Source organism: Trachypithecus francoisi, unplaced genomic scaffold (assembly GCF_009764315.1).
Source record: "Trachypithecus francoisi isolate TF-2019V2 unplaced genomic scaffold, Tfra_2.0 Lachesis_group10, whole genome shotgun sequence".
NCBI classification, from domain to species: Eukaryota; Metazoa; Chordata; class Mammalia; order Primates; family Cercopithecidae; genus Trachypithecus; species Trachypithecus francoisi.
Window position 1 is genome coordinate 108,531,038 of NW_022681455.1, and position 22,222 is coordinate 108,553,259.

The 22,222-nt window shown below is 54.9% G+C and overlaps 2 protein-coding genes across 4 annotated transcripts in view; both read right to left on the reverse strand.

The window, feature by feature from the left end:
• SLC12A4 (solute carrier family 12 member 4) overlaps positions 1-10,637 on the reverse strand; it is a 25,003-nt gene extending 14,366 nt beyond the window's left edge. Inside the window, exons 1-3 of one of the 3 annotated variants that reach the window (XM_033219746.1) lie at positions 10,501-10,637; positions 4,556-4,650; positions 2,667-2,798 (exon numbers count right to left, since the gene is read on the reverse strand). Coding sequence is in view for 1 of the 3 variants with exons in the window: in XM_033219745.1 (XP_033075636.1) it covers positions 2,667-2,798; positions 4,556-4,650; positions 9,493-9,607 (342 nt within the window). In the remaining 2 variants the exon portion in view is untranslated. Of the gene's footprint in view, positions 1-2,666; positions 2,799-4,555; positions 4,651-9,492; positions 9,732-10,080; positions 10,212-10,500 lie in introns of those variants that run through there. The other 2 variants (XM_033219747.1, XM_033219745.1) reach the window with 2 other exon arrangements.
• Positions 10,638-15,951: 5,314 nt separating this feature from the next.
• On the reverse strand, positions 15,952-21,095 carry DPEP3 (dipeptidase 3). Its single transcript, XM_033219751.1, has 10 exons — positions 20,375-21,095; positions 19,928-20,054; positions 18,792-18,921; positions 18,561-18,702; positions 18,232-18,301; positions 17,947-18,123; positions 17,559-17,643; positions 16,988-17,063; positions 16,382-16,517; positions 15,952-16,290 (listed from the first exon to the last, which is right to left on the reverse strand). Exons 1-10 carry the CDS (start codon positions 20,734-20,736, stop codon positions 16,054-16,056), a joined length of 1,542 nt encoding a protein of 513 aa, XP_033075642.1. The 5' UTR covers positions 20,737-21,095; the 3' UTR covers positions 15,952-16,053.
• Positions 21,096-22,222: the final 1,127 nt, after the last annotated feature.

The following is a 22,222-nucleotide window of genomic DNA, read 5'->3' on the forward strand; positions in this document are numbered from 1 at the left end:
AGGGCAGACTGAGAGCACAGAGGCTGGCTGACATCTTTTTGAGGCACTGGGCCCCCAAGAGTGCAGCCTCCACAACGTGGCCCTGACAGCTTCCACTGGAACTCCAACAAAGCCTCCTCACTGACCCAAAGGACTGGATTAATGAACGTCATTCAGGGAGAAGGGACAGGGAAGCCCCACGAGAGAGTATCTGTGCTGCCCAGAAGCTACGGAGAAGAGAACTCCATGGCCATGATCTTGTCTAGCTGAGTCAGCTTAGACAAGTTCCTTAATGCCCCTCCTGAAGGGTCCTGGCCTGGGGCAGGACCTGTGAGCAAACTAAAGGACTTCAGAAAAGTCTCAGCAAAAACAAATGGCTCCTCAAACTGTCCTGCGTAGAGCAGTGCAGGGGACGGATCCCCCTCATCTGGGCATTGTCTGAGCCCTTCTCAGAGGATGCCACCCACGGAATAGCAACAGCAAGAGCTCCCAGTCCCACCCCTATCCCAAGCTGAGTCACTCTAAGAAAAGGGCAGTGTGGGAAAGGGCAGGGCGGGCCGGAAATGCTTTCTGCATCCCCAAATAACCTCTGGCAGCCTCAGAAGGTCATCAGGCCAGAGCTGGAGCTGGAGCTGGACAAGCTGCTGGGGAGAGGCTGCTTTGGGTTTTGGCATGGTCTGGTTGGAGGCCCACCCTTCCTGCTTCAAGCCTTCCTTTTCCGAGGCCTCTGCTTGGGCCTGCCCTGGGTGAGGAACACGGCTCAGCAGCCCCAGATCCCTAGCTTCCTACTAACTCCTTAAAGACTTGGCCCGGCTCCTCTTTCTTTTTTTTTTTTTGAGCCAGAGTCTCGCTCTGTCGCCCAGGCTGGAGTGCAGTGGCGCAATGTCGGCTCACTGCAAGCTTCGCCTCCCGGGTTAATACCATTCTCCTGCCTCAGCCTCCCGAGCAGCTGGGACTACAGGTGCGTGCCACCACGCCTGGCTAATTTTTTGTATCTTTAGTAGAGACGGGGTTTCACCACATTAGCCAGGATGGTCTCGATCTCCTGACCTTGTGCTCCACCTGCCTTGGCCTCCCAAAGTGCTGGGATTACAGGCGTGAGCCACTGCGCCCGGCCAATGCTCCTCTTTCTTCCATGGAAAAACTATTGGAGCTAGGACACCCAGCCACCCTCTCCCATCCTTACCCTGGGGCCAGGTAAGCTGGATAGCTAAGCTAAGCATCCTCACAGGTTCCCCACTGGGCCAAGGGATGATGGGTCTTCTCTGGCCCATGCATCCCTCCCACATTCCTGCTGGGATGTGCACTACCTATTCTCAGGGGCCTCTTCACTCCCCGCCATGAGCTCCCTGGCTTGGCCTGAAGGGACAGGGATGAGGCTCTGACCTAAGGATCCTGTCACCACTGTGGGCAGAGTACTCTCAGAGGTTGAGACACTCCTGCAGTGCTGGACAGACATGGCCAGATGCAGTGAGGGTTCTCCACTATCTAGTCCAGAACATGCCAGCAAAATCACACCTGGCTGGACAGGGTCAGGGTCAAGTCTGTGTGCTGGTTTGCCTCTCTGAAGGGCAAGGTAAGAGATGTGCTTCAGTGAGGTCCACCTTCTCTGCTGGCCCCACCCCAGAGAAGCCCAAATCTCACAACCAGGCGTGAGGCTGCAGGCCTGGCTTATCCCAGCCAGGAGCTCCTTCTGCTTGTGCCAACCTCTGAGAATACTACAGCCAGTGCCAGACCTCAGCTCCTCCCAAAACACTGCTGCTTCCCAAACCTCAGGGAGTCAGTATGTAGAGAGGGAGGGTCCCTAGCCTCCAAATGAAAAATGTAGAAAAATCCCCAGCCCTCAGCTACACTGAGGCCCAATGACACAGAGGAGCTAGGCAAAGAGGTAACAGTCACCCCAGAGAGGAGGGCTGAAGGGCCAGAGAACTGGATTAGTGACCAAAAAGTGGGACAGGGAAGCCCCGTAAGGCAGCATAGGCTCCGATCACATACACATGTCCCCCGACCCTGGCACTCAAGGAACCCAGGGGGTTGTTGGAGGGTTCTGCCAATGGAGCCTTGGGCAACACTGTGAGCAGCAGGAGGGTTTGTGACTTGCTCTGAATTGCATGACCTCCGAGAGACAATCTGGTTCCTGGCTCCAAGGGCAACACCCTTAGCCACCCTCACACAATGTCACTGATCTGGCATTTTGTGTAGTTACATATCCCACAAATCTGTCTCCCATAAAAATCCACGAATCCATCTCCCAGCATTACACATTGATCTTGTCTAGCTCAGTCACTTTACACAAGTTCCTTAATGTCCCTGATACTATTTCCTCATCTGAAACATGGGGAGTATAGTAGCACCTGCCTCTTGGTTTTGTTGAACAGATTACATGTGAGAACCCAGGCCCACTGCCTGGTGTGGTACCTCGCACACAGTAAAGGCTGAGTACAGGCAGCTGTGTCTCCCGCCGTCATTCCTGAGGGCCTCCCTGGCCCTCTGTCCCTGGGGAGATTCTCATTAGTTCACTTCTTAAAGCCTCCTGAGCCAAGGCACTCAGTGCCCATCCTCCCTGCTCACCATGCTTAGCACCCACTTCCCCTGGTGTGCTCACCACCATGTGGGGAAACAGCCAATTCCATGGTGCTGTGTCTGTCTTCCCAGGTGTGGCCCCTCTGCTGCCCCAGTCAGCTCACCTCGGCTGCCCTCCGGCGGGTGCCCTCCCCACTCTCAGCCTCCTCATGCTCCTTGGCGCCCTGGGTGAGGTTGGTGTAGCTGACGAGCTTGCCCAGAAGAGACGATACCTTTGGGCGGATGTCCAGCTCTTCCTGTAAACAGAGCCACAGGGCAAGATGGCATTGGGCCAGGCGGGTACCAGCTGTGTGAAGCCAGCTGCCTGATCCCTGGCCCTGTTCCAAGCCCTGAGACAGGCCTGGGCCCGATCCCAGTTCCTGCCTGGGGAAGCCCAAGCCATCCAACTGGACAGGTGTGGACACCACACCCCAGGACGTGGCACTCAAAAGGCCCAGCCCCACGGCTGCTTTTCTCTACCCCACCTTGGCTACAATCACTGCCAGCCCATTTGTGAAAACCACCTGCCTCAGGGGAGAGAGGGCAGGGAAGAACACGTCTGGCAGGCGGGCAATGGCACACTTCATCCTGCCTGTTCTGCGCAGCCACCTCCCAGCTATGGCTGCACCTCTAGGACTCACGCCTACCCTCCCCACAAAAAGTCACCCTAGTCACCTCAGGGAACAAAAGAGGGCAAAAGAGTGATGTCTGGGACAAGTGAAGTCTCTCTTGTCTGCCCAAACCCTGATCTCCCTGGATGGTCTTCCCCTGACCCCAGTCCTGCGAGTACCCACATCAGTCGCAGAGATGGGATCCTGACCCTCCAGCCCATCCTCAGGCGGGGCTGGGCCAATGCCTTCACTGCAGAACCTTGCTGCTTTCCCAGGTCAGGAGGCCTCCCAGAGCTCAGGCTCCCCAGCCCCACCGAGGTCTAGGCGATGATCCCTGCTCCTGCAGCCTTCTCGATGCTGTGCCTCCACCTGCCTCCTGCCCACATTTAGCTTTTCCCTCTCTGTCAGCTCCCTTCTGATCAACACACAGGGAGAAGTTGCTTTGGTGTGAGAGGGGAAGATGAGGGCCCTTGGGGACATGTGGAGATTGAGGAGCCTCGGCCGGATGTGGTGGCTGACAGTGGTAATTCCAGCACTTTGGAAGGCCGAGCAGGAGGATCACTAGAGGTCAGGAGTTCAAGACAAGCCTGGCCAACAGGGTGAAACCCCGTCTCTAAAAATACAAAAATTACCCAGGCGTGGTGGCAGGCGCCTGTAATCCCGGCTACTCGGGAGGCTGAGGCAGAAGAATCATTGAGCTTGGGAGGCAGAGGTTGCAATGAGCCAAGATCACATCACTGCACTCCAGCCTGGGGCAACAGAGTGAGATTCCATCTCAAAACGAAAAAAGAAAAAAAAGAGAGATTAAGGAGTCTCCATTATTCAGCCATGCAATGGCTGAACGCGTGGGTCAGAGTTTAGGAGCTTAAACTACATTTTAAATCCAGATCTCACTGCTCAGCTTGAGTCTGAAGAAGATAAAACTCAAGTACAGAGGCAGATATTTGGGAATCTTTCCAGAGAGGTATCCCCTAAAGCTGCAAATGGACCAGGCCTCAGGGAACTAGAGGGAGACAGAGCTAGAAGAGCCAACCAAGAAGGACAAGGAAGAATCCTTGGGAGAGCGAAGAACCACGGACTTGGAGAAGAACCAGGAGTGGAAAGAAGAGGAGAAATCCTGAGCTGGGAAATCCTAAGCAGGCGTTTCCTTGCTGAGAGGTTGTAAGGAAGTCAGAGGTGAACAGTCCTGGAGGTAGCAATGGGGGTGGAGTTGTGAGTGGCCTCCGGGAAGGCAGTTTCAGTTGAAAGGGCCAAGGGAACTGCAGCCCGGCTGCCATGAGAGCCAGGAAGACAAGAGAAGATGAGAGGAAGAGCCAAACAGAGGAGGCCCACGTGTCCAGCCTGACTGCTTAGCTAAAGCCTCTGTCTGCCAAACCTGTGACCCAAAATGGCTCCTCAGCTACCTCAAACAGTGCCAGGTTCCTGTCATAGTAGTCACTTCCTCTGGAAGCCTCCAAGGGGGAAAGAAAAGGGCTGCTCTCTCTGTGGTTGCCATGTCCTGTGAAGAAAGAGGGACAATCAGGGCCTGCTTTCTGAGCCCCCCAGCCTGTGCCCCTTCCCAGAAAGCCAGTCCCCAAAACATCGTTTCTGTGGAGCACTTGGAGCTGCAGTGTCACCAAGTTGGAACTCAGTTTCCACATCGCACCGTGCCAATGCCCTTGAAGGGCCAGAGATAGCCAGAGAGTGGCCAGTGACCAAAATCTGGGACATCATTCCCTCCAGTGAAGGGAATCCAGGTGAGGGAGCAGGCACCCTAGCACAAGCACATGTGGACACTGAGGGGCGGGGCCTGTGGGTGGGCGGGGCTAGCCTTTGACCCGCCCCCAGATCCCCTCCCCGCCCCAGTCCCTTTCCCAGCCTTTCCGGAGTACCCAATGTGCAGGATGCCAAGGGCTCGGTGTCCTCAGGGACCGCCCAGGCAGTGCCCTCCAGATACACGAAGCCGCACAGAGCACCTTCGGCTGCCATGGCCCGAACGAAGGTGGCTAGCTGGCTACCCCACTATGCACTGCGCGGGGGCATCCTGCAGGGCAGCCCAGGGCATGCCGGGAGGCAGGGCAAGCCCCAGGCCGTGGAGAGCGGAAGTGGATGCCAGGAGCCTTCTAGGGTCGCCTAAGAAAGTCGGACCGATGGGTGTCGGACTGAGCAGGGAGAAAAATGGGAGCGAGGACTACTGGCAGGGGCAGAACAATGACCCCCTTGCCCCAGATCCCGCCACTTGCCCCAGACTAACCTCTGCCTACAACCCTAGGCTGGTGAGCCAGTGTCCTAACTCCGAGAAATCTCGCCAAAAGGAGTGAAATTCTTTTTTATAAGCCTGTATCAACTCCTAAAGCTCAACTGTTTTTTCTGGCCTCCCATCATTCACTCTTCCCTGTTTTCCAACTCTTGTCCCTTATGAGTCTCAGTGGGTGCCATTCCCAGCTTCCCACCAAGCAGGATGCCAGGCACTCATTTTCTAGGTGCTGAGTGTTCCCTCCACCCCAGTTACCCTCACAGCCCCGGCCCTGGCTCAAGGCCTCACAGCAAATGAAAAGCACACATCTTGGTGTTGGATGGCAGTAGTATGCAGTTTTGACATTAGAAGGACTGGCATGGTGTTCAGTGATGGAAGTGGCAACAGAACTGTCACCACCAGCCCAGGCTAGTGGTGTGATTGGGCTCTGCACTGGCCATGCCCGCCAACCTTTTCTGTTTACATAGGCCACAATTCATTTCTCTTGTCTGCAGCTGAGAATGCTGAGTGAGGCATCCTCCTACATCTGATACATCTCTTGCTATCAGCATGAGGCTTCCCTTGCTTTCTTTGAGCCAACAACCACTCAGCAGGTGCTGTGCTGTGGATTCTTTATCCCCCAAGGAAACTAACAGATCAAGTGTGCCCATGACAGTTTCTGGAACAAAGTCAGTTCTTCCTTCCCACAGCATGTGAAAGTGGCACACCTGCTGCACCCAGCAACCTGGGCTAGCTAAGTGAGCCAAGCAGCTCAGTCCCACATTCACATAGGTCAATGCTAATGGTACAGTGGACAAAGGCAGCCAGAGGTCAAGATAGTCCACCATGTCATGTTAAAGCCAGGTGAGGTCATGTAGCTCTTCCGACACTCTATGATATCTGCTGTGCCCTCCATGCTTGTTCAGGGATCAGGAGTCCCAAGAAAAATCTGAAAACCCAGTAACACTGCCCCTTACACTAATGACATTAATGGCCCTTCAGTGAAAAGCCTTTGAAAATTACTCTTGGATTTTTGTGACAAAAAAAGTGTCTCCTTTTGATAAATCAGATGCTTCATTTTGTCAGAAAATGGCAGCTATACAGCTCGTCTTACTTCTCTTTCTGCTTTGGCTGCCAGGAATCTCCAAGCTAAATTTACTCTTTAGATAAAGTCACCATCTGTCTCGTCTCAGAGTCCTTGCCCCCTTCCTCTGCATGGTTTTCGATCTTCCTGAGAGTAACAATCACCTGGGGAGACTCTTTTGTTGGCTATTGCTTCTGATTTTTTTGTGGAAGCTGGCTGGAAATCAATTATAATTGATTCTAAACTCACGTACTGCAGCCTGCCCCATCACTGTTGCCTAGTCTTTCTGGGGACACTGTATTGCTATCCAGAAAACATATAGCTGAGCACACAGCAGCTCCCCCACAAATGCCTGTAAATGGTCCTCTAAGACCTAGCCTATCCCTTGTCCCTTCAGCCATCACTCTAGGATGGCTCGAGGCCCTTCCAAAAGTTGTCTCTAGTTCTCACAGCAACACTCCAGTAGAGAGCATTTACTCCCTTTTAGGGACAACGAGAGTGAAGTTCAGAGATGTTCAGAGGCAAGGCCACCCAGGGAGAAGGCCACATCTGGGTCCTAGGGTCCATCAGAGCCAGGTGGGGGCTGAGCTGCAGGTTCCGTTACTACTACAGACTCCAGTCCATCTATGCAGCACAATCTTTAAACATAGAGAAGAGTGCTGCAATTTGGCCAGGGTATGTATACCCAGGCCTCTTCGCGTTCAGACTGCGGCAGACTGGCTTGGATTCCTGGCCCTTCCCCCGTGTGACCCAGGGAAACCTGCTTATTCCCTGTGCGGCCTTGGTTTCCTCTTCTATGAGGTGGAGATCGTAACACTTGTTTTTCCAACTGCCCAGATGCACTAGAAAAGGGACAGTTAGTGCCAGACACCCAGCGGGCACTCCTCGGGGTTCCCCCAAAGCTCCCAAGGGCTTGTGGGAATGTAAGGGTCTAAGCAGTGCCTGGATGTCTGTACTGCCCTCAGCTTCAGACCTCCCGTTCTGGCCTCAGCCATGTCAAAAATTCCAGGGCAGGTCTGGACATGCCTGCCAGGCCGAAGCTGCTTAGACACCACTTGAGATCCCCAGTAAATCTGAGTATGGCCTAGGCCTAGGGACTGCCTGTGAGCTACACAACTGTGTTTCCACCAGCAACTGTGACTGCATCAGTGGCAGGTGGGGATCCAGGTGACCCTCCTGATTCCTGTGCACATGGATATCTGCCTGAGGTGCCCCCTCCAGGACCTCCCTACCCCCTGCCCACAGGCCAAGATGGGCTGGATGAGCAAGCCCATCTAGACCTCCCAGAGCAGAGGTGTGGGCACCGAGCTGGGGAAGGGGCAGCAGATGGATCTGAGGCTCACTGTGCTTTGTGCCCTCTGACCCTCTGCAGTCCCCACCAAGGATGAGAATCACTCACCGGGGCTCAGGGTGTCCCTCATCCTGCAGACAGCCAAGGTCTGGTGGAAAAGGAGTAAGAGGAGGAGAAAGAGGAAGGGAGATAGTGGGAGGAGCTGGCCTAGCTTGCGGGGATCTAGCAGGACTCAGCCAATGTAGCTCCAAGTCCCTCCAGTCACCCTGTAGGGGCCAAGGCGTGGCCAAGGCGGGGCCAGCAGCTAGGCTCAGCTCTCTGCCTGCCCACGGGTCCAGGGCTGATCCTGGGGATGCAGCCCAGTCCACTCTCTGGGGAGAGAGGTCCTCCCAGGGTTAGGGAAGCAGGGATGCTGGCTTTTGCTTTGACCACTTGAATCAAGCTAGGGGCAGACAAGGGCATGGAGGCTGGGGCACTCACACAGCTGTCAAGCCTGTAAAACCTCTGCAATGTCCAGCAGCCCATGCCACTGTCCTGTGCTACCTCTGCACATGGCAGTCAAGTGATACACACACATAGCCATCATTTACATCAGGCATGGATCACCTCAGTCATCATCACAGACAGATCAGAGGTCCAGATCCCGTCACGTGGCAAGTGTCAACCACACACTTCCTACATATCTCCATCATGATTGGTCACACAGGCATTTGTCATCAGTCAAATCACCATCCTCATCACTGTCAACCCTGCAGGAAACAGGGGCTGTGAGAATGCCCTGACCTGAACCAGACTTCACCCTGTGATACCCACAGCCACACACTTGTACAAGCACAATTACACATGCACAGGCCACTACATACACAGACACATGTCCTCAGCCGTGTTTGCACTCCAAGGGTGGGCCTTAACAAGAACAGTCCCCTGGGGGCCTCTTGGGGTAGGAGATAGAGAAAGGGCTGTGGAGAGAAAGGGCTGGAAGGAAGGAGGAGGGATATGGGGCTTACCTCCGGGCCCTGGCACCTAGGTTAAAGAGTTAAGGTGCTGGAATCTCACACCCAGGCTTGACTGCCCCTGGGCAAGTTACATAACCGCCACCCCTCCCTTCACTGCTTCCTAATTGGGAGTAACAGTACTTATCCCACGGGTGATGCTGGAGGATTCAACGTTCGTCTTTGTGTTGAGTGCTTCACAGAGGCCCACTGTCCCTATAGATCTACACCGGCGCACTCACAGGCAGTTACCCATAGACCCCCAGTGGGTACACTCTGGCCAGAGTGCAGGTTGGCGCAGAGAGGCACACGGAGGGGTTTGGGTAGTTGGGGAGAGGGTCGTCTCACAGGCAAAGACGCTGAATCTCAAGTGGGGAACTGAGGCGAGAAGAGGATGGGATTCACCGAAGGTGAAGGGCCGGGAAGGGCCTGAGATGGGGTCTCGGCCCTGTCCCCAAGCTGGGCGGCCCGGCCAGCTGGCCTCCCTCGGCGGCCACGTCTGCAGCCCCCGCCCGCGGCCCACAGGGGAGGGGCTGGGGTGGAGAAAGTGGCCCCGCGCGGGCGCCGGGGGCCGAGGAAAATCGTGTCTGCGCGCGCAGGGTGACGAGCCAGTAGCTGCGGCGCGGACCAGAGAAAGTTGAGTCCACACCGACGTGTGCGCGCAAGGTCCCGGGATAAGTGCGGGCGCGGACCCGGGATGGCGGCCCCGGGTGGCAGGCCCCGCTGCCCCGCCACGGCCCCTCAGAACGCGCCCTCACCGTCCGAGTCCTCCCGCTCCGCGCGCTCCCCGTAGTCCACCCAACTGAGCCCCTCGAGGTTGTCATAGTCGCCACGCCGCGGCCCGTCCACCGGCACCACGGTGAAGTGAGGCATCGCGCACACTCAGCCCCGCCGCACCCGCCGTCCTGGCCGCCCGCCGCTGTCCCCGCCGCCCCGGGCCGACACGCCCCGCCCGCTCGCATTCCTCCCCGCTGCGCTCACTTCCTCCGACCGCCCCCCGGGCCGCCCCTCGGGGGCGGAGAGCGGGAGGGGCTCGTGCCGGCTCCTCCCAGAGCGGGGGCCCTGGTGGCGGGAAGACCCCTAGGCGGGGGCACTCCTACTGGCTCCACGGCCTGGGGGCGGGCCCGATTCCTGTGTGACGTCGGGTGAGAGGCCGCCCTCTCTGAGCCCCAGATGCGATATTTGTAAAATGGGGGAAACACACTTCCATCTAGGGGTTATTTTAGGGCTCCGTGAGATGGGTCGTGGGGTGTCCTTGCTCTGCGCCCTGGACTGGGCAGGGCAGGCCGGACCTGCCCAGGACTGCAGAAGCCACCTGCCCAGGGCCTCCTGCCATCCCCGGATACCTCCTTCCCATTTCAAGCGTCAGCATCCAACTTCTCCGCGACCCTGGAAACCGGACCCCCGCGAAGGTCCCGTCCCAGCCCTGGGCCCTCTAGCCGCAGCCTTTCCTGTTGGAGGCAGCTGGGGATTCTCGGTCCTTCCCCAGGGGCTGCTACGTCCCCGGCAGGAAGAACACCCACATCCACCCTCCCCCGCCGCGCCTGCCCCGCTTGCCTTTTTGGGCCTGTACACTGGGTGCTTTAGCCAAGTCCCTTCATTTTAAGTTACTCTGACTATCTCACCTCCTGGATGTTCCTCTACGCAAGCCGTTTACTTGTTTGCTCCTAACGTTTCTTTCACTTTCTTCTCTGCTGCTTCAGATTACTTATCTAGTTGGCTTTACTATTTTTTTGTCTATCAGAAAACCCCAGAGCCCATCTTACTTGTCTATCTCCACTCTTCTCCCTCGCGTGGCTCGAGTGGCGTCCTCTGAATACGCCACCTACTAGCCTCCAGCTCGGGGATGGGGGGTGCGGAATCAGAGCCGCTGGGCCCCGCGGGACGACCCCCGAGCTTACCACCCTCTGACCCCTCCCCCAGGGCCCCCGCGGTGGGCCCTGCCGACTTGACCCACCCGCCCCTCACGCCACCTTCGGCCGCCCACAGTAGCGTCCTTCCTACTGGACTCCCTGCCCTCGCCCCTGCTCACGTGGAGCCGCCTCTTCCGAAGGAAATCCTACTAGCTCCCGGCCCATAAGGCCCTGCCCAATGCGGCCCGACCCCGACCTCTGCAGGCGCATCCCTCGCCACCCAACTCACAGCCTCAGCCCTTCAAATCTCTCTCTCTCACACCTGAGACCTGTGGAGTTTCTGGGCATCACCCACTGTTCACTCTGGGGGACATCTACCTAGCCTCTGTCCCTACCCTCACTTATCAAACTCCTGATCCAGGCCGGACGCGGTGGCTCACGCCGGTAATCCCAACACTTGGGGAGGCTGAGGCGGTAGGATCACCTGAGGTGAGGAGTTTGAGACCAGCCTGATCAAATGGTGAAACCCCATCTCTACTAAAAATACAAAAAAATTAGCTGGGCGTGGTGGCGGGTGCCTGTAATCCCAGCTAGTTGGGAGGCTGAAGCAGGAGAATCACTTGAACCCGGGAGGCGGAGGTTTCAGTGAACCGAGATGGCGCCATTGCACTCCAGCAAGAGCGAAACACTGTCTCAAACAAACAAACAAACAAAAAAACCTTCAAGGCCGGCCCGGTGGCTCACGCCTGTAATCCCAGCACTTTGGGAGGCCAAGACGGGCAGATCACAAGGTCAGGAGATCGAGACCATCCTGGTTAACAGGGCGAAACCCCGTCTCTACTAAAAATACAAAAAAATTAGCCGGGCGTGGTGGGGGCACCTGTAGTTCCAGCTACTTGGAAGGCTGAGGCAGGAGAATGGCGAGAACCCGGGAGGTGGAGCTTGCAGTGAGCCAAGATTGCGCCACTGCACTCCAGCCTGTGGGACAGAGCAAGACTCCCTCTCAAGAAAAAAAAAAAAAAAAAAAAACTAGCCGGGTGTTGTGGCGTGTGCCTGTAATCCAGCTACTCGGAAGGCTGAGGCCGGAGAATCACTTGAACCAGGGAGGCAGAGGTTGCAGTGAGCCAAGATAGCGACATTGCACTCCAGACTGGGCAACAGAGCAAAACTCCATCTTAAAAACAAACAAACAAAAAACCTCCTGATCCAGGAGGTCTTGGTGGGGAGCACCACCTCCCCCCAGATTTCTCAGACACATGCCCTGCCTCCCCACCCCACCCCCCACCTGGAGTGGGCTGCCCTGAGCCTTTCCCTTCATAGTTTCCATTGCAGATGGAAATGGGTTGGTGGAAATCATTGATTAATATTCTGTCTACACAGTGGACTTCGCAAGGGCAGGACCCTGTCGGTCTCGTCACTCTGTTATCCTCAAAATCTGGCCGGCCCCAACACTTTTTTTTTTTTTTTTTTTAAGATCTTAGAGGTGTTTGTTTTAATTTAGAGACAAGGTCTTGCTCTGTCACTTCGAGCTGGAGTGCAGTGGTGCAATCATAGCTCACTGCAGCCTCAAACTCCTCAAACGATCCTCTCCCCTCAGCCTCCCAAGTAGCTAAGATGCCACCATGCCTGGCTAATTTTATTTATTCATTTCTCATAGAGACAGGGTCTCACTATGCTGCACAGGCTGGTCTCAAACTCCTGGGCTCAAGCGATCCTCCCACCTCGACCTCTCCTAAAGTGCTAGGATTACAGTACTTAGCCACTACTCCCAGTCCCAACACATTTTTCAAATAAAGAATGAACAGGTGCCTTCTTAGTCTACCTCTTTGCTCTGCAAAGTTTCCCTATAGCTCCCACCCTGGCACTGCACACTCTGCAGCCTCAGGGGTAGGGTGGGGTGCTGTGCCAGGGAGATAGGCCATTACAACCCAACCAACAACCACAGAGGGGACGATGGGGAACTCCAAGGCCAGCACACAACTTCTCCCATTTCACAGCCATCACAGGAAAAATAACCTCACAGGCCAAACTCAAAAGACATTTGAGGAGTACAGACACTTAAAAACACACACACATACACACACAGATCAGGAAAATTGTTAGAATATCTAGATCGAAAATTCAAAATTCAGCCAGGCCTGGTGGCTCCCACCTGTAATCCCAGCACTTTGGGAGGCCGAGGCAGTCACATCACCTGAGGTCAGGAGTTCAAGACCAGCCTGGTCAACATGGTGAAACCCCATCTCTACTAGAAATACAAAAATTATACGGGTGTGATGGCAAGCACCTGTAATCCCAGCTACTCAGGAGGCTGAGGTGGGACATTTAAACCCAGGAGGTGGAGGATGTAGTGAGCTGAGATGACACCACTGCACTCCAGCCTGGGCAACAGTGCAAGTTGCCTGGGCAACTGCACTCCAGCCTGGGCGACAGAACAACACTCCATCTCAAAATAATAATAATAAAAATAAATAAATAAATAAAAATAAAACAATTAGCCTGGCGTGGTGGCATGTGCCTGTAGTCCCAACTATCTGGGAGGCTGGGACAGGAGAATTATTTGAACCCAGGAGACAGGTTGCAGTGAGCCAAGATCACACCACTGCACTCCAGCCTGGACGACAGAGCCAGATTCTGTATGACAAAAAAAAAATTAGCCAGGTGTGGTGGCACATGTCTGTAATCCCAGCTACTCCGGAGGCTGAGGCGCAAGAATTGCTTAAACCTGGGGGGTGGAGGTTGCAGTGAGCTGAGATGTTGAGATCACGCCACTGCACTCCAGCCTGGGCGACAGAGCAGGACTCTCTCTCCAAAAAAAAAAAAAAAAAAAAAAGCAGGCCAGCCACCTGGGAGGTCGAGGCGGTTGGATCACCTGAGGTCAGGAGTTCAAAGCCAGCAAGATCAACATGGTGAAAACCCGTTTCTACTAAAAATACAAAAATTAGTCAGGCGTGGTGGTGGGCACCTGTAATCCCAGCTATCTAGGAGGCTGAGGCAGGAGAATCGCTTGAACCTGTGAGGCAGAGGTTGCAGTGAGTCAAGATCCCACCATTGCACTCCAGCCTGGGTTGAAAAAAGAAAAAAGCATATGGTGATTAAGTGCTTAATGGGTATAGGGTGGGTGCCTGGGACTAAAGACACACACTACCGTGCCTGGGTCTTACATTTCTGCTTTTTTTTCTTTTCTTTTCTTTTTTTTTTTTTTTTTTGAGATGGAGTCTTGTTGTATCTCCCAGGCTGGAGTGCAGTGGTGTGATCTCGGCTCACTGCAAGCTCTGCCTACCAGGTTCATGCCATTCTCCTGCCTCAGCCTCCCAAGCAGCTGCAACTACAGGCGCTCGCCACCACACTGGGCTAATTTTTTGTATTTTTAGTAGAGATGGGGTTTCACCATGTTAGCCAGGATGGTCTCGATCTCCTGACCTTGTGATCTGCCTGCCTTGGCCTCCCAAAGTGCTGGGATTACAGGCGTGAGCCACCATGCCCGGCCATTTATTTTATATTTTATGAGGCACAGTGTCACTCTGTTGCCCAGGCTGTAGTGCACTGGTGTGATCTCAGTTCACTGCAACCTCCTCCTCTTAGGTTCAAGCAATTCTCATGTCCTAACCTCCTGAGTAGCCAGGATTACAGACATGTTCCACCACGCCCAGCTACTTTTTGTATTATTAGTGGAGACGGGGTTTCGCCATGTTGGCCACACTGGTCTCAAACTCCTGACCTGAAGTGATCTGCCTCACTTGGCCTCCGAAAGTGCTGGGATTACAGGCATGAACCATTGTGCCCAGCCTCAAAACTTATTTTAAAGTTGCCACAATGAAGACAGTATGGTATTAATATGATAAACACATAGTCCAAATAAATGGAACAGACCCATATATATAGACCCTTGGTTTATAACATAAGTGGCACTGGAGTCATTCTTTCTCCCAATTCAAGGTTCCCATGGAAGGAACTTAGATCTGGCTCTGGCCCAACTGGAGAGGAAAGTGGCCAAAGAAAGAGGCCATTCAAGTGAGTCATGCAGACCCCATGAGTTTCCTTCCATTTCTTTTTAATTTTTTTTTTTTTTTTTTAAGATTTGGTGGTTCTCAAGGTTAGGAGATCGAGACCATCCTGGCTAACACAGTGAAACCCCATCTCTACTAAAAATACAAAAAATTAGCCGGGCGAGGTGGCGGGCACCTGTAGTCCCAGCTACAAGGGAGGCTGAGGCAGGAGAATGGCGTGAACCCGGGAGGCGGAGCTTGCAGTGAGCCGAGATTGCGCCACTGCACTCCAGCCTGGGCGACAGAGCGAGACTCCGTCTCAAAAAAAAAAAAAAGATTTGGTGATTCTGTACCCCCGCATTTAAAAATAAGTTTTTTAAAAAATCAGAGGACCTAATCTGAGAAATCTTTTACAAAGGTCCTCTCCAGATAATTCCAAACAAGTTATTCTTTTTTAGGGGGGTCGGCAGGAACGGAGTCTCACTCTTTTGCCCAGGTTGGAGTGCAGTGACGCAATCTCGGCTCACTGCAACCTCTGCCTTCTGGGTTCAAGCGATTCTCCTGCCTCAGCCTCCCGAGTAGCTGGGACCACAGGCATGTGCCACCACGCCCGACTAATTTTTTGTATTTTTAGTAGAGATGGGATTTCACTGTGTTAGCCAGAATAGTCTTGATCTCCTGAACTCATGATCTGCCCGCCTCCACCTCCCAAATTCTGGGATTACAGGTGTGAGACACCACGCCTGGCCAAGTTCTTTATTCTATAAATAGTATCAGCTTCTAAAAAAACAAACACATTTAACCTCTTGGAAAGTGGGAAGCACCCCACTGTCACACTCCACGAAGGGACTGAAACTGAACTCACTTCCTTTGTGTTCTTCTGTGGGCTCAAGCTTTTAGCTTAAGAATTTCATGGCCGGGCGCGGTGGCTCAAGCCTGTAATCCCAGCACTTTGGGAGGCCGAGACGGGTGGATCATGAGGTCAGGAGATCGAGACCATCCTGGCTAACCCGGTGAAACCCCGTCTCTACTAAAAAATACAAAAAAACTAGCCGGGCGAGGTGGCGGGCGCCTGTAGTCCCAGCTACTTGGGAGGCTGAGGCAGGAGAATGGCGTAAACCCGGGAGGTGGAGCTTGCAGTGAGCCAAGATCCGGTCACTGCACTCCAGCCTGGGTGACAGAGCGAGACTCCGTCTCAAAAAAAAAAAAAAGAATTTCATAATATGCCTCTGGCCTTCCTGAGAGAGCCAAAGCTGGAGGTGAGTGGGAAGCACCCACCTTGAGCAGCTGTGGCTAGACCACAAGATCCCTCACTGACCAAGAGCCCACCTGCCCCCACTCCCGCTAGGGAGAAGGAAGGACATGTGCACCTGGCTCCATGTGTAAAATGTTTATTCTCAGCATGTGCTTATGAATGAACTAGGACGGGGGGCTTTGTGAGACTTTGTCACAGTGACCTCTGGGGGGACCGGCCGTGTCAGCAAAGCCACTGGATGACAGTTGGGAAGGTGGCAGCAGCCACCAGGCCTGGAAGAAGGTATGGGGAGGCATCTGAGGACCTCCAGGGGACCCGATTGGTTGGCCACTTGGTCACCTCCAGATGCGTAGTCTGGTGTCCATTCTGAGGCACGAGGTGGGAGTGGCAGGATGTGCTCAGTTGCCCATATGGAAACTCAGCCTCCATGGGGCTCTGCGCCCTGCTCTCCTCTCTCACCTGGGGGAGGAAGTCCAAAGTCAGAGGCTCCCACAGCAATCCCCTCCCTTGCTCAACCCACTGAACCATCCTGTCCACCAGCCCAGCTTACCTTTTCCACTTGTCTGAAGACCCGCAACAGGTTTCCACGAAGGACACCTTGAAGCTCTTTCTCACTCCAGCTACGACTCAGCAACTCCTCTATCAGGACTGGGTATGTGGACACGTCCTCCAGCCCCTGAGGGAACCTGTGTGGCCACCCACCAGCCAGCTGTGGGACCTCAGCCCTGATCCTGGGTTAGGGCCTGCTACCCACCAGCCCTAGTCACACAGGGGAAACTGAAGGCCAAGTTCTTCAGGCTAGTGAATGCAACCGTGGAGGCTCCTGGAGGACTGGGCTTCTGTAGCCTCCACCTGCAAGCAGATGGTCAGCCCACAGCTGGTCTGCAGGGCTGGGAGTGGAGCTTATCTTGGACAGATGAGCCCTGCCTGGGGAGGGGAGTATTTAGCAAGTATGACAACTTGGAGTAGGGCCACTGGGCCACTTAAGAGATAGGGAGAACCTAGGAAACAGGCCCTGAGAGTGGGGAGTGCCAGGTGGGCTACAAGACCAGAGCCTGTGGCTGAGGCCTGGATAGGAGGATGTCAGGATGGGAACGAAGACTAAAGGACTCCCTGCGGCACCCCAGCCAAAGAGAAACCTCAGGGAAGCACTCACCGGCCAACCCCGTCGTAATTTCCACCAATCCCGATGAACTCAGATCCAATGACTGCCCTGATGTGGTCAAAGTGATCTAAGGTGGAGGTGAGTGTGGGCAGCACTAGGCTGGAGTTAGACCCTGGCACCAGCCCTGTCCCTAGCACTCCAGGCTGTGGCAGTTGGCTCCACAGAGCTAGCTCATGGCCAGTCATGAGTCCTGAAGCGGCTACACGCTGGTCCTTGGACCTAGAGTGGGGACCTTGGAGACCCCTCTTTGGGCCTTTTCCTGCCCAGGAGCCACCCTGCCTCTGGGTTCCTTGAGAGCCTGGTGGGGCTCAGCCTGTCCTGCCCAGACATGTGGGGAATGAGAGAAGTTCAAGGATTGGGAGCAAAACCAAGAGGCATCAAACCCATCAGCACCAACTCTGGCTCCAAGTCTGGGTGGCACTGAAGAGCCGTGTTTGCTGCCTCTGGGTCATTGGGAGGTCTGCCCATTGCCCAGGAGGTGCACTAGACTGCTAGAGTCGTCCTGAGGGCCCTGGCAGCCACAGCCCAAGCCGGCGCTGCACAAAGCTGAGGTGGGACTCACCTGCCACCGTGGACACGTTAGCCAGCAGGTTGCATTGCAGCACCCCCATGGACAGTGTCACCATCACGATGCCACCATTCTTCTTCTAGAGGGATAAAGGGACACTCATCTCAGCCCTTCTGGCCTGAAAGCATGCCTCCTGTGCTGTGGGGGCCCTGGTAGGACTGTGCTCCGTCCTGGCTTCAGGGGTTGGAAGAGGCTTCACCTCTCTGGGCTTGTGGGTCCCTGGCTGGAAATGACTTGGCCTTGAGTTTCAGGGATGGAGGAGGATTAACCTGTGGTCCAAGGGTGTGTGAAACCCGGCCTGGTGGCTTTCTCTGCTCAGGGTCAAGAACCTTTGGATAACACATGCCTAGCCCTAGGTTTGAGAGCTCGGATGGCCACCCACCAGAAGCTGCAGGATGTCATCAGGAACATTCAACACATTGTCACACACAGCTCTGGCAGCTGAGTGGGAGAAGATCACAGGAGTCCGAGACACTTCCAGGACCCTTCTCATCAAGGTGTCCGATGCATAGGACAAATCTATCATCATGCCCAGGCGGTTCAATTCCTCTACCACTTTCTGCAGAAACAATTAGGTTTTTTTGTAGGGGAGGGTGTTGGGATGCAAAGGTATATACACATATCCATAGGGAGCAGGTGGGGTGGGGTACAAAACAGGAGTCCTCACCTCACCAAAGCTTGTCAACCCGCTGACATTGGTGTACATGTGGTGTGTGAACTTGGTGGAACTCTCTGCCCTGCAGGACAGCCATGGAAGGGCAATTTAGCTGATCACACCTTGGGCCATCAGGTCCTGGGAGCCCTGGGTCTATCCATCCATCCCACTTCCAGAACAGGTGCAGGACCAGCTGCTTTCTGGGACTGTGAGAGACCCGCTGGGTGTCCAGCCTCCCTCTGCAGACCCCTTTATCCTCAACGGCCTGGTCACACCCATGCCACTGATGGGGCAGTTTCCACACCATGCCATCTAGCATCCTGGCCAGGTGCTGTGCTCACCATGGTGTATTGCAGGTGAAGGTGAGTGTCAGGTAGCGCACTCCCAGTACATAGAAACTGCGCAGCACAGACAGGCTGCTGTCCAGTGAGTGACCACCCTCCACGCCAATGAGGCAGGCCAGCTTTTGAGAGCTGTTCAGACCTAGAAGGAGGTAGAGAGTCAAGTGGTTAGATCCCAGGAACAGAATCTCCAGAGTGACATCCTGACTATCCTCTCATCTGCCGGCCCACCTTCAGCTGAGGTCACAAGCTCAAGTTCAGAGTAGGAGGCACACATGCGGCGAATGAGATCAATCTGCTCCAGGGCGAGGCGCACGGCAGTCTGGTCCTGGGCCTGGCATGAGACGGACGCTGACCAGAACTGAGGGTAGGTCAAGGGGTCCAGAATGAGGCGAGGGTGGTCTTCATCCCCTAGGCCTGCCACTCCTGCCTCAGACCCCATAATACCCATTTGGGTCAGTGGCCCCAAACGAGGCACTACATGACTCCATGGTACCTCGATGACTTTTTTTAAATTTATTTTTTATATATTTTATTTTAAAATTTGAGACAAGGTCTTGCTCTGTCACCCAGGCTAGAGTGCAGTGGTGTGATCATGACTCATTGCAGCCTTGACCCCCCAGGCTCAAACAATCCTCCTGTCTCAGCCTCCCAAAGTATTGGCATTATAGATGTGAACCACCAAGCCTGGCTACTTGATGACTGCTGCCAGCAGTCAAATGATGGACTCACAACACATCATAAATTACTGTTACGGCCAGGCCCAGGGGCTCACGCCTGTAATTCCCACACTGTGAGAGGTCGAGGAGGGCGGATCACCTGAGGTCAGGAGTTTGAGACCAGCCTGACCAACATGGTAAAACCTTGTCTCTACTAAAACTACAAAAATTAGCCAGACATGGTGGCAAGTGCCTGTAATCCCAGCTACTCAGGAGGCTGAGGCAGGGAGAATTGCTTGATCCTGGGAGGCAGAGGTTGCAGCGAACCGAGATCGTGCCACTGCACTCCAGCCTGGGTGATAGAAGATACTGTCTCAAAAACACAAACAAACAAACAAGCAAAAAACTGCTGTTAGTCCATGTGCTATGTGAATGCCCCAAGGCCAATCCATTATGTCCTTTGTGGTTACAGCGACCCCACACTCACCAGGGATTTTCTGGTCATTTTCTGCATGCTTCCACAGATCCTGGGCATCCATGCAGCTAGCCTGTCTTGGCCTCCAAGGCCCCACTCTCCTTAGAAGCCACATGATAGCACACTGCATGCCCCATTGTATTTAGTCACCCAGAGGCTGGCCGACCCAGGTTTCTGTGACCCCAACATCCCCCAGCAGCCATGCTGTGGCACCCTGTGTGTCCCTGTGGTACCTGGGCACCCACGAGGCCGTCTCTAAGCCTGTCCAGGCTGGTCTGACCGTGGGTGAAATTTCGCAGGTTAACATCCTGAAGCACATTCTTGTAACGCTGTCTCAGGACCTGGGGCAGGTCATTGTGGCTGGGGGCGTGAAGGTCAGATGGAAACAAGGCCTCCAGATCAGTCAGGATATACCAGGTGCTTGGGTCTACCCTCCCCCACCCCACCAGGCACCTCCTCACACAGACCATATAGAGACCTCCTGAAGTCGGGTTGGAGGGAGGGGGTTAGGTTCCACCAGGAATGCGGTAATGGGGGGAAGGGCACCCATGGGTGATGGAGGAGAGAGGGCATCCAGGGGTGGTGTGAGGGAGCCTCCTTGATAGCCCTGCATGCTCAGAACCTCCTCTCCTGCCCAAGGGTGTGTTCACCCCGCATTGCCAAACGCTGCACCTACATACCCGTCCACGAGGGGGAAATTCCTCATCAGGGCCTGCGCGCGACTCCGAAGGTCCAGACTTTTGGGGGTGCCTGGCGTAGTGAGGCCTGGCGTAGTGAGGGCGCTGGGGACGCCCGGCGTGGTTAAGGGGTTGGGGGAGCCCAGCGTGGAGAGGGCTCTGGGGGCGCCCGTCGTGGTCTCCCCGCGGGTTACGGGCTGCCGCAGCAGCAGCAGCAATAGCAGGAGCAGCAGACGCCGCAGATGCCGCCGGCTGAGCGCGCGGGAACCCTCGTGGCCTGTGGGCTGCATATGGCGCTGGGGTCGGCCGCGGGAGCCTGGGAGGAGCAGGTGACCGGCAGAGGCCGACAATGGGGTCCGGACCATGACGACCCAGCCTCGTGGCCTAGCGAAGAGGGGATTGAAGTCACGCGACTCCGCGACCGAAGAGCCACGCAAGGGGGCGCCACGGCTTTTCCGTCTCCAGGTAGGAGAGCGCCCCCATGGGCCGGAACCGCCGCTGCAGCGTCGAGGACCCCTAGCCCTTCCACCCCCAGCGCTGGCTCTGTAGACCCCCAAGACAAGTAGCGGAGCAGGCCAGGCGGGGAACTAGTAGGGGCCCAGGGATCTACCTGATCTCACCTCCTACCCAGGCCCACGTGGGGGTTAGCTGCCGGCTTGTGCCCAGCTCCGAGGCAGGTAAAATACTCTAAGCTGAGACTCAGAAGAGTTAATTCGATCTGTCTGTTTTGACTGACAGAAAAAGATTCCCTATAGATATTTCATTTCAGTATTTCATTTCATTTCATGTTTTGTGACAGAGTTTTGGCTCTTGTTGCCCAGCCTGGAGTGCAATGGTGCAGTCTCAGCTCACTGCAACCTCCACCTCGTGGGTTCAAGCCATTCTCCTTCCTTAGCCTCCCAAGTAGCTGGGATTACAGGCGCCTGCCACCATGCCTGGATAATTTTTGTATTTTCAGTAGAGATGGGGTTTCTTTTTTTTTTTTTTTTTTTTTTTGAGACGGAGTCTAGCTCTGTAGCCCAGGCTGGAGTGCAGTGGCGCGATCTCGGCTCACTGCAAGCTCCGCCTCCCGGGTTCCCGCCATTCTCCTGCCTCAGCCTCCCGAGTAGCTGGGACTACAGGCGCCCGCCATCTCGCCCGGCTAGTTTTTTGTATTTTTTAGTAGAGACGGGGTTTCACCGTGTAGACCAGGATGGTCTCGATCTCCTGACCTCGTGATCCACCCGTCTCGGCCTCCCAAAGTGCTGGGATTACAGGCTTGAGCCACCGCGCCCGGCCGAGATGGGGTTTCACCATGGTGGCCAGGCTGTCTTGAGCTGCTGACCTCAAGTGATTTGCCTGCCTCGACCTCCCAAAGTGCTGGGATTACAGGCATGAGCCACTGTGCCCAACCCCGAAAATGAAATTTAAGAACAATTTTTATGGGGGATCATTATTTTAGCTTTTTCCCTTGGAGTTGCAGTGGGGTGATCATAGCTCGCTGCAGCCTTGAACTCCTGAGCTCAAGCGATCTGCCCACCTAGGTCTCCCAAAGTGCTAGGATTATAGGCATGAGCCACCACATCCAGCCTTAGTTCTTTTTTAGAGATAGGGTCTTTCTGTGTCGTCCAGGCTGGTCTCAAAATCCTGGCCTCATGTGATCCTCCCACCTTGGCCTCCCAAAGTGTTCCAGTTGCAGGCATAGGCCACTGCATCTGGACCTGTTTTAGCATTTAGTATTGAATATTTTTTTTTTTTTTTTTTTTTTTGAGACGGAGTCTCGCTGTGTCGCCCAGGCTGGAGTGCAGTGGCGCGATCTCGGCTCACTGCAAGCTCCGCCTCCCGGGTTCCCGCCATTCTCCCGCCTCAGCC

Excerpts from the sequence above, each read along its gene's own strand:
- DPEP3 (XM_033219751.1), bottom strand. The coding sequence starts at position 20,736 with ATGGTCCGGACCCCATTGTCGGCCTCTGCCGGTCACCTGCTCCTCCCA. Across the intron at positions 18,703-18,791 it reads GCTTGTGACCTCAGCTGAAG|GTCTGAACAGCTCTCAAAAG; the intron begins GTGGGCCGGCAG and ends ACCTCCTTCTAG. Across the intron at positions 16,291-16,381 it reads TCTTCAGACAAGTGGAAAAG|GTGAGAGAGGAGAGCAGGGC; the intron begins GTAAGCTGGGCT and ends TTCCTCCCCCAG.